Genomic DNA, 10,123 nt, shown 5'->3' with positions numbered 1-10,123 from the left:
CAGCGTGGGCACCTCCTCGCCGCCCCCCCCAGCCGGGGCTGTCTGGGCAGAGGGGCTGCCCTGCGTGTAGCACCTGGCACCCCGCGGGGGAGCTGTGACCTACTTTGGGACGCGCACACAAGGCGTGATAGCATCGGGGAGAGCGTGAGCCAGGCACGGCTTCCTCTCGGGGCGGAAATCACCTCCTCTGCGAGGGAGATAAACCCCAGGAAAGTTTAAGCTGGCAGAGTTAAGCCCCCCCCGCGCCTGGCTGCCGACAACTCCCTGGACCTGCAATCCATGGCACCACCAGCAGCGCGCCCGACTCACTCGTCCCCATCCCTGGGGACACGGCAGGGCTCCTGTCGTCACAGGTGGTCGAGCTTCCCGGCACCACTCCCCAACCAACCTGGAAGCACCCTTTGCAGAGCGCACAGGGGCACCTGACAGCAGCCATCTGGGCACAGGTTGTGGTACAGTGGCCCCCACAGGGCCAGCAGGAAGTGGCTTGCTCTTGTAGGGCGGGAAAGGCAGTGCACAGGGGCTGCCACGGGGCATTCCCTGCCCTGGGGCAGCACACCCGCGCAGCTCAAGGGCAGAGGGCCACCAGTCCAGCCATTCTGCCCTGCACAGGCACTGGTGTCCACATGGTACTGGACCTGGCTCTGGCTCCAGTAGCCCATCATACGTGGCTGGGAGTGGAGCATGGTGTGAGGGCCATCCCCCATGGGTCCACGGCTCCTGGGGCACCCTGGCTGCCCGCAGCCCTGCTCTCTCTTTGCCCACAGGTGATCCTGGCAGTGCTGGGGCTGGCAGCCAGCAAATCACAGCCCCTGGGGTGGCAGAACCATGCTGTGCTGCGAGGACAGCGGGTCCTGGTGCAGCCACTCACCCGCCTGCGGAGACATGCCACCAGACACCCCTGCCCTGCTGGCATGAACTGGATCGAGCGTACTCACCAGTGCTGTCGCCAGTGTCCTGCAGGTGAGTGCTGCCTGGCCCGTGTGGCATGGCATGGCACACTGTGGCAACAGAAGGTGTGTTACCCCGTGTGGCCATGCTTCCTGTCACTCCGCTGTCCCTGCAGGGACGTACCTGCACAAGCCCTGCACAAGCCACAACGACAGGGTCTGCAATCCCTGTCCCATCGGAACTTTCCGCTCCCAGCCCAACACCTTGACAGAGTGCCAGGCTTGCTACGAGTGTGACCGACAAGGTGAGCTGGGATCACACCATGCTGTGCTGTGCCATGCAGCGCAGTGCTGTGCCACTCACTGCCTGCTTTCTGCAGCTTTCCAGAGTGTTCTGAGCAACTGCTCGGCCACCAGCAACGTTGCCTGTGGCTGTGAGCCCGGATACTTCCGTGTCTGCCTCGACAAGAGCTGCAGCGAGTTCTCATGTCGGAAGTGCCAGCCCTGCACTGGGCGCCTCATCCAGCAGCCCTGTGAGTGCTGCCAGCCGCCCCGCGGCACAACCCGCTGGCTGTGCCACCTCTGGCTGTGCCACCCTCCCTCATGCCCACCCTCTCTCCAGGCTCAGAGACTCAGGACACACTCTGTGAGAGCAGCTGCAAGCCTGACTTCTACACCGAGGGTGATGAGTGCCGGCCATGCCACATGTAAGCACTGACCCTACTGTGTCCCAGCTGGGGACAGGTGTGGGGCCTGTGGCATGGCACAGCATAGTGCCCATGGCTCCCCTCTCCTTGCAGGAGCACCCTGGACACGTGCAGCAAAGAGTGCCAGCAAGTGTGTGGCAGCAGCAGCAGTGGCCAAGGTATGGGGGTGATGGAGCTGGGGGTAGTGGTGTGGGATCATCGTACTGGATGAGAACACTCCTGCTGCTCCTTGCAGACTCAGGTCTGGAGTACATCCTGCTGGGACTCACCGGACCCCTCTTCCTGGGTGCCCTTGCCATCTACCACAAGAGGAAGAGGCTCCGGCACGATGCCCTGGCACCTGGTCCCCTGCCCACAGCACAGGCAGGCACCTCCATGGCTGGGGCTGTGGCCACACCGTGGTGCCGGTTCAGTGTCCCAGGGTGGGACAGCCTGTGCTGGACCCAGCCGTGCTCCCCACAGGGGACAGATCGTGCCACTGTCATGGTGGGGCAGAGCCCCAAGCACCAGGCCCTGCTGCGTGAGCAGCTCAGCGACGAGGAGGAGCCCTCTGCCCCACCGGAGCCCCGCAGTGCCCTGCTGCAGGGCAGCCAGCTCTATGCTGTCATCGACGCTGTGCCAGTACGGCGTTGGAAGGAGTTCATGCGGATGCTGGAGCTGCGGGAGGCGGAGATTGAGCTGGTGGAGCTGGAGGTGGCCCACATCCGTGACCAGCAGTACGAGATGCTGAAGCGCTGGTGCCAGCAGACCAGCGCCACGCTGGACCGCGTCTTTGCTGCGCTGGAGCGCATGGAGCTGGCCGGCTGCGCCGAGGCACTGCGCCAGAGCCTGCCAGCGGGGCCCTAGCCCTCAGCATCACCCCATGGCACAGGGAGGTCCTGGCACCTTCACATCTCACTGGGCACCTCTGCTGTGCCATACCCCTAAGTATTGTTACTTATGCCGTGTAGACATTTTATGTCACTTTTATGTCCCCTTCCTACCCACTGTCCCCCTCTATTTATGTCCCCCTGCTCCCAGGGCTAGGAGGGACCCCACGCCCCAGCAGGTCGGCTGCCTGGCCACTCGCAGGACGAGCGGGCACCGAGCCCACTGCAAACCCATGGGACAGTTCTCAAGGCTGCCTGCTGCCGGGCGTGCCTGTGCTCACCCCAATAAAGTGGCGTGTTTTCCATCGGCCGGCCCCCTCTCTTCCTCGCAGGGCTGCACCGGCAAGGCACCGAGGCACTGCTGACCTCAGGGCCACCACTGGTGATGTGGCCACCACAGGTGACGGGCGATGCGTGTGCTGGCAGAGATGCAGGTGGTGTGGGTGATGGGGATGATTGTGGTGCTGTGGATGAGGGGGGCAGTGCAGTGGGCAAGCATGGTATTGGGACAGGGGTGGTGTGGGCAGCCCCAGGAAGGCGAGGGGCACTGCTGGCGAGATTTATAGTTTTAATTGCTGGAAAGGCAGGTGGTCTGAGTGGAGATGAGCCGGGAGCCAGCTTCGAGCGGCTCTGGAGGGGCAGGAGTGGGGTTGAGCATGCTGCAACAGCGAGCAGTGCCAGTGGGGAGTGCGGGGAGCTGGGCAGCACGGCGAGCCCAGCCGCAGCGGCCGAGCCGGGCAGTGCACAAGGAGCCGCGTGCCCTACCCCACGGCAACTCACTTTGCAAAGGGCAGCACGAGGTGGTAGTGGGCTGGCGACAGTGGGATGGGGACTAGGGGTGCCTGGGGAGGTGGTGGGGCTCCTCTAGGTTGGGATATGTGGCCATCCATGGCGGGAGGAGGGTGCCGAGGCATATCATGGTCCGTGGGGGGACCTGCTGGCCTCCTCCCGCCGCGAAGAGCCAGGCGTGGCGTGGCTAGTGCTTGGCTATGTCCCCCTTCTTGAGGATGATCTGTCGCTGCCAGGGCGCCAGCTTTGTCTCATCGTACCCAAGAGTCCTTAGCTTTTCCGACTGCTCCTTCTCCTTCTCCTCCTCCTCCCGCTTCAGCTTCTCCTGCTCTTTCCTGCTCAGCAGTGGAGGGCACGGGGCGCCACGGTCACCAGAGCCACCGGAGCCGCCGTGCCCACCCGCCCAGGGAAGGGGCTTGCGGCACTCACCGTTTCTGCTCCCTGTGAAAGCAAAGGAAAGACTGGGGTTAACAGAGCTGCAGGAGTGACCAGTGGGTGCAACATCCCCCCCCCGGCCCCAGCTCACCTCTCTTCCTCCAACTTCTTACGCAGGATGTCCCTCCTCCAGGCTGGCATGCTGGCCAGACGCGCCTCCTCCTCCTTCTCCTGCAATAGACAGCTGTGTTACTGGCGCTGCTGGGAGCCCACCCTCGCTGCCGGTACCATGGGGCCACAGCATCATCCTGATGCGTGATATCACGTCCTTCTGGCGGCTGGGCTGAGCCGTACTCCTGGTATGGTGCTGGTGGGATTCGCCAGCATGCTGCTTGCCAACGCAGCCCTCGCTGCCTGCCCTCCGCCGGCGCGGGGAGGAGGAAGGAGCGTGTGGCGTGGCCAGCCCTTGCAGCACACCACAGCTTTATTGCACGACACGCGGGGGCCCACACTGCCCCAGCACCACAAATGCCACACCAGAGGGGAGTGCAGCCCCGCTGCTGCATCTCCCACACAACACACAGCCACGGCAAGCAGCACACTGCAACCTCGGCCCGGGGCCGTGCACAACAACACCCAGCCCTCCGCCAAGCCGAGCTGCACCACGGCACCGCCAGAGCCACAGAGGCAGCTGAGCACACCCGGGCACCAGGTCCTGCTGCTCACAGCTGCCCCCTGAGCCTGCTCCTCCCGCCCATGCCACACCGCTGGTACAGCCCACAGCATCCTGCAGGGCTCAGGTGTCAGACATCTCTGCCTCCTTCTCCTTCCAAAAGGAGAAGCTGCGGTCGATGAAGTGGCAGACGTCCTCCTCGCTGAATTCGCCCAGCTCTGGCACCAGCACTGGCACAGCTGCCACCTGCCCTTCTGGGGCCATGGGGAGTGGTTCTGGCAGGCTCTCTGCCGCTGCCACAGGGTTATCCCCAAAAAACTCCTGCACAAGGTCCTCAAAGCCATCAAGCCAGTGGCGGTGGCCAGCCTCGACCTGCTCCAGCACAGTGCGGTGGAAACGGCGGACGCGGTGCCAGCTGTGGCTGCCCAGGCGGTCAAACATCTCATAGCAGAGGAGGTGACGGAAGCGCCGCTCCTCGGGGCTGAGTGGCATCTCCAGCAGCTGGAAGTAGCCCAGCATGAAGAGGTCGAGTGGGAGGCTGTCGTGGGGCATGGGTGAGCCACCGACGTGGGGCAGGAAGTGTTGGGGCCAGTACAGCACTGTGGTACGGCTCAGTCGCCGGATCTGACGCCCTGGCACTCGGCGGGCGACACTCCTCCAGCGGGCCAGCAGCCGCCCTGCTGCCGGACGCCGCCTCCCTGGCCGCCGCGGCCGCTCCTCCCCAGGCACAGCTGCAAGTGCCCGCTTCTTCCAGTGCTCCAGGAAGAGGAAGACAGCACGCTCCTTGCACCCCTTGGTGTGTTTGCATGGGCTACTCGGCTCTGGCAGCACTGGTCTGCTCCGCCGCAATGCCCCATCCCCATACTCCTCCTCCAGGATGGGCTGGCGGGCGCTGCCAGGCGGCTGCACCCTCTTGTGCTTGGTGACCCTGGGGAGGGGTTGGGGAGGCCCCCCCGGCCCCTCGTAGTTGGCCTTGAGGCTGCGGACAGAGACGCCGCAGCCCAGGATCTCACGCCGAGCATCATGCCGGGCACCAGGGCTGCCCACTGCCCCCCCTGCCCTGGGGCCCTCCTGGCCCCTCAGAGTGGCTGGTGGCACGGCCATGCTCCTCGGCAGTGTGGGAGACTGGCTGCTGTGGGCAGGCACGTCCTCACGGGTAAGGGCAGAATGCCGGGGTGCCGGGGTGGCGGACCGTGGCACGAATGGTGGCAGCTCCTCCTCTGGCCGCCCCAGCAGCGGCTGCCTTGGCTGCACCTCGTGCATCACCCGCAGGCTCCCCAGCTGCCTCTCCAGGTGCCGCATGTCCTCCTCCCACGTCAGCTGCCCGGCAGGTCCTGGCATGCCCCTGCAGGCAGGTGGCCCGCGCCGGCACAGCGGCGGTGACTGGCTCCCGGGCTGTGGCAGGAAAGAGGGCAAAGGGGCTCTTGAGGCTGTGCCACGCACACCTCATGCCACCACCACCATGTGTGGCATCCCCAGGTGTAATGCCTCTGCATGCAGGTGGGGTGGTCCCCCCCAGACCAGCTGGGAGCTGGAGGCGAAGCCACACACACCATTTCACCAGGTCCTGAGCTGCTTGGGCCATGCCCACGCCGCGCTCGCCGCCGCAGCACGTGGGACCCCCCTACCTTGCGCCGCTGCTCCTCTTCCTCCTGCATGCGGAGCTGCAGCTTGCGCACCATCACCTGCCGCTTCCACTCGGGAATGGGCCGGCCCTGCTCGTCCTGGCTCGGCACCAGCGCCTCTACCTCCACCGCCGCCCCAGCACCTGCTGCTGGCACTGGTGAGCTCCCATTTAGCACCAGCTCTGGTGAGCCCCCTGCCAGGCAACGTGGTGGCCCGGCAGCCTCGGGGGTGGCTGGTGGGGTGGGCGTCCTGGTGGGTGATGGGGAGGACACTGGCGACTCTGCCTGTGGAAGGAGGGAGGGAGGGTGGTGGGCACTTGCCATGCTGTGCGGCACTGTGCCACTGGCTCCCCAGGCCCCCCTCACCACCTACGTTGGCCCCTGCCTGGCCGCTGCCGGAGAAGACAGTGGTGAAGCCTTTACTCTGTGGAGTTGGCTTGAGGCTCTTCCCAGCCTTGATCTCGGCCAGCAGCTCTGAGTTGTCACCGGTGGGGGACATCATGTTGAAGGACTTTGTGCCTAAGAGGAGGCAGAATGAGCAGTAAGTGCCCTGCCAGCAGCAGCTACTGTCCCTCTGAATCCCCCATCTGTTTTCAGGGCACAGGGATGGAGGGGTGTCTGCCCCCCCATCATCCAGGAGCCCCTGGGACCTCGTTGAGCAGCATCTCGACACCCAGATCACTAAGCCCATAGGAACAGCTCCATGTCACCCAACTCTTGGGTCCATGGGACCCCACTGGAGCAACCCCCCAGCACTCAACAGCCTGTCATCCTAGCTCCCCAGACCCATAAGACCAGCACTCCAACACCAGCTTACTGCGTCCATGGCACCCAGCTGGAGCAGCATCCCAGCACACCAACACCCAGCTCCTGCAGCCCCAGCACAGCCCCAGCCCTGAGTGCCACCCCCTGCCCCTGCAGCACTGTGTTGTGTGTGGCAGCAGTGACCTGCCTCTGGAGGGAAGACTCCATGGCCAGTGGCAACCCTGGCACTGCAGAACAGCCCCTACAGTCCCCTGCAGCCCCCAGCAGCGATGCACCGACAGCCCAAGACAGCCCCACTGCCAGCCCAGAGCCCAGAGGGCTGCATGGCACCAGCATCCCAAGGATGCTCATGCCACTGCTCGTGCCACCCGCCCTGCGAGCACCCACCGTCTGTGCCAGCCATGCGTGCGTCCCTAGCAGCCCATGGTGCCGTGCCAAGGCAAAGCCCCTTCCCCGCGGCTGGTGCCCGCAGCTTGCCCTGCTTGGCTGCACCACGCTGGGGCCAGAGGGCTGCGGGTGCTGAGGGCCCAGCGGGGCACGCACGCTGCCATCCAGTGCCGGCTGAAACCCCCCAGCCCCAGGAGCCGGCGCTAATAAAGCGGGTGCGGAGCGATGGCCAAGCCCGCCGGCTGTGGTCAGCAGCGGGGGAGCGGCCGGTGCGCTCACGTGGCGGGGTCACGCTGGCCGGCTGAGCGCAAACAAAGGCCCTCTGTGTGCGGGGCCGCGGGGGCCGTGGGGCCCCGGCTGCCTGCCCAGCCCTGCCAGCCCTGCCTGGTGGCTTCGGCAGCCCCGCACCAGCGCTCGGCCTCCCGCATGGCACCACTGGCCACCGACGCACAGAGAGGGCTTGGCAGCAGGAGAGCTGCGGGTAGTCACTGGCCCCAGCAGCCGCCAATGTCCTGTGGCTGCAGCACAGGACAGTGCCAGGTCAGGCCCCTCTGGCTGTGCCCCGCTCCAGGGCACCCCCTGAGCAGGGAGGAGCGCGGGGCCGCGGTACTTACTCTTCATCTGCCTGAGCGCCTTTCCTCCTAGGGAGAGAAGCAGAGAGGCGGCGCAGGGCACGTGGCAGAGGAAGGATTTGGCCACCGCGAGACAAGAGAGAAGAGAAGCGGCCAGCAGTGAGAGCAGGAAGGGGCGAGCGGGCGTGAGGGCCCCCGCGCCGACACCGGAGGAGAGAAGGACAGAAAGGCCATCAGGAGCCACACGGCCAGAGTGCCACAGGAGGAGATGTGCCAAGATGGCTGGTGCCACAGTGCAGCCAATGGGACAGTGCCCGAGATCACTCCCCATGCCCACTCGTGACTCCGCCACTTACTTCCCGTGGAGGAGGAGGAGCGGCGGGGGCCGGCGGGGGTCTCGGCCTGCGGGGGTGGTGGTGGGGGCGTCGGGCAGGCGTTGTCAGGCAGTGGTGGGGGTGGCGGTGGGGAAGGCAGCTCGGCACTGGGCTTGCTCTCCCCATTGCGCATGGTGTCCGCCGAGATGGGTGATGCCTGGGAGAAAGCACAGGCAGGCGTTGCATGGTGCCGGTGCCAGTGAGCCGTGCACGGGCTCGTGGCACAGGGCTCACCTCTTCACTGTGCGCCATTCGACGGGGGCCGGGCTGCTCAGCCGCGACGTGCCCCAGGTGCTTGTAGTAGTCACCGGTGCTCGGCTGTTTGCCGAAATTCCTCGATCGCCTGCTGGAGTCAGCCCTGCGCAGACCCTCGGGACTGGTGTCACGCGATGCCAGCTGCAATGGGGAGCACACCTCAGTACTACTGTGCCTGGCTGTGACCATGGGGCAGAGCCGTGGTGGAGCAGGGCTGTGCCAGCAGTGGCCGTGGGGCAGATGCGGGGCTGGTGGGGATGGCAGGTGCATGCCCAGGGTCTGCTCTGCACACGGCTGTACCGGGGCTGCATGCCAGAGTGACAGTGTGTGGCATCAGTGCCTGGCACTGTGACCCCTTAGCCTGTGCCCAGAATCCTGGCTGAGCCTCCCCTGGGATAACCCCCTGGGAACAGGAGTGCCAAGCCTCAGCCCCGCGGATTACCGGGAGCTTATCCCGCGCGGGGCTGGGGCCCGTTTCCAAACTTCCCTCTGAACAGGGCTCTCAGGCAATGCAGCCTCGGCTCACCCCGGTGCATTCCACAGCAGCTTTTCGGGTCGTGCTGCTGCTGAGTGCCGGCACTGCAGGGGGCTGTGCCTGTTTCCTGATTTTGGGGTGCCACAGCAGCGTGGCCCTGCTCCCCTTGCTGGGGGCCCCACTATCTACATTTCCCCATGAGCCACCTCCACCCATGGCATTTTCACGGTGAGCCCAGGTGCTTGCTGCCGCTGCCAGCCCCAGCTAAGTCAACAAGTGCCAGCTTGGTGTTTCCTGCTCCGGCTGCTGTGGGCGTTGTGCCAAGCCCAGCTCCCACTCCAGCAGCCCCAGCCCCGGTCTAGCGCAAGGGTCCATGCCATCCAGCCCCATTGCATGGGGAACCCACACGGCTCTGGCACTGCTCTGGCACATGCCTGCAGCTCCCCAGGACAGCCCATTACCCTGGTAAGTGCTAAGGAGCCAGGGCTGTGCACAGCGAGCACTATGAAATCCCGAGTCCCCCATGCACGTAGCACACACTGCTCCACCGAGCCCCCCCACCCCATATGCCCCATCCCCTGTGCTGCTGGGCTTTGCCAGTGCCCTGGCCATGGGGCCATGGCCATGCACAGGAATCTTGTCCCCAGTAGGGTGGTGAGAACCATGGTAGGGGGTCAGAGCAACCCTGAACCTACTGCATCATCCCTGTGACCCCCAGCCCGCCACGGGGGGCTGCACCCCTCTTACCTGTGCACGCCTGGCTGAGCCTTCTCAGCTCCTGGCAGCGCTGGCTGTGCCACCCGACACCTGTGGCGCGGGTGACACTGGAGCCGGCCGCTCGGGTTACCGCCTGTGCCTCTGCCCACGCCCAGCTCAGTGTGGTGCTGGTGGCACTGCCAGGGCTGCGTGGGTGCGGCTGCCATGGCACGGTGCTGCCAGGTGCTCCAGCCAGCACAGTGTTTGAATGGGGCTGCCCAGTCCCACGGAGACACCAAAGCATCGCTGGCTCCCTTGCTGCTGGTTGCACCCCAGGCCCCCCAGTGTGTGTGCTAGTGTTGCAGTCATGTAGCCTTTAGCTGAGACTGTCCCCTCCCAGTGCAGGCAGCAGCTCCTCGGAGAGGATAGGTGCCTGGTGGCATGTCCCCCCCGAGAGCTGTGCATGGGACACGGTGCAGGGGACACCGTGCATGGGGCCGTACCTCTCGGCGCAGCGCCTGGCTCTCCACGTGCCGCAGGTTGTTCTTGGCCCGCACATAGATGTCAGCAGTGTGGGGGGCGGTGGGGGGTGCAGGTGCAGGGTAGCCAGGGGGTGGTGGGGGTGTCCTAATGGGGGGGGGGGGGGAGGTGGTTCATATCTGTTACACTGG

General features: G+C 65.6%; 2 protein-coding genes and 1 long non-coding RNA gene across 3 annotated transcripts in view; 1 reads left to right on the top strand and 2 right to left on the bottom strand.

Moving 5' to 3' along the window:
* The first annotated feature begins 234 nt into the window (after positions 1-234).
* Positions 235-2,734, top strand: TNFRSF25 (TNF receptor superfamily member 25). The gene is made up of 6 exons (XM_017831205.1): positions 235-963; positions 1,067-1,195; positions 1,271-1,423; positions 1,513-1,597; positions 1,691-1,755; positions 1,833-2,734. Exons 1-6 carry the CDS (start codon positions 627-629, stop codon positions 2,441-2,443), a joined length of 1,380 nt encoding a protein of 459 aa, XP_017686694.1. The 5' UTR covers positions 235-626; the 3' UTR covers positions 2,444-2,734.
* An 845-nt stretch (positions 2,735-3,579) lies between these two features.
* Positions 3,580-3,918, bottom strand: LOC108505337. Its single transcript, XR_001877455.1, has 3 exons — positions 3,782-3,918; positions 3,685-3,696; positions 3,580-3,590 (listed from the first exon to the last, which is right to left on the bottom strand). It is a non-coding gene; the product is annotated as an uncharacterized LOC108505337 (long non-coding RNA).
* A 508-nt stretch (positions 3,919-4,426) lies between these two features.
* Positions 4,427-10,123, bottom strand: part of ESPN (espin) — a 10,385-nt gene continuing 4,688 nt past the window's right edge. The window contains 8 exon segments of the mRNA XM_017831152.1: positions 4,427-5,698; positions 5,917-6,213; positions 6,302-6,447; positions 7,695-7,721; positions 8,009-8,183; positions 8,261-8,422; positions 9,956-10,083; positions 10,086-10,119. Of these exon segments, the coding sequence (XP_017686641.1) occupies positions 4,427-5,698; positions 5,917-6,213; positions 6,302-6,447; positions 7,695-7,721; positions 8,009-8,183; positions 8,261-8,422; positions 9,956-10,083; positions 10,086-10,119 (2,241 nt within the window).

This window comes from Lepidothrix coronata, unplaced genomic scaffold (assembly GCF_001604755.1).
Source record: "Lepidothrix coronata isolate B3197 unplaced genomic scaffold, Lepidothrix_coronata-1.0 Scaffold188, whole genome shotgun sequence".
NCBI classification, from domain to species: Eukaryota; Metazoa; Chordata; class Aves; order Passeriformes; family Pipridae; genus Lepidothrix; species Lepidothrix coronata.
This window is presented reverse-complemented; position numbering and strand designations above follow the sequence as displayed.

Bases quoted from the DNA above. Each gene is read 5' to 3' on its own strand.
- TNFRSF25 (XM_017831205.1), top strand. From the start codon at position 627: ATGGTACTGGACCTGGCTCTGGCTCCAGTAGCCCATCATACGTGGCTG. The intron at 1,196-1,270 runs GTGAGCTGGGAT...TGCTTTCTGCAG, and splicing joins CTACGAGTGTGACCGACAAG to CTTTCCAGAGTGTTCTGAGC. The intron at 1,424-1,512 runs GTGAGTGCTGCC...CCCTCTCTCCAG, and splicing joins GCGCCTCATCCAGCAGCCCT to GCTCAGAGACTCAGGACACA.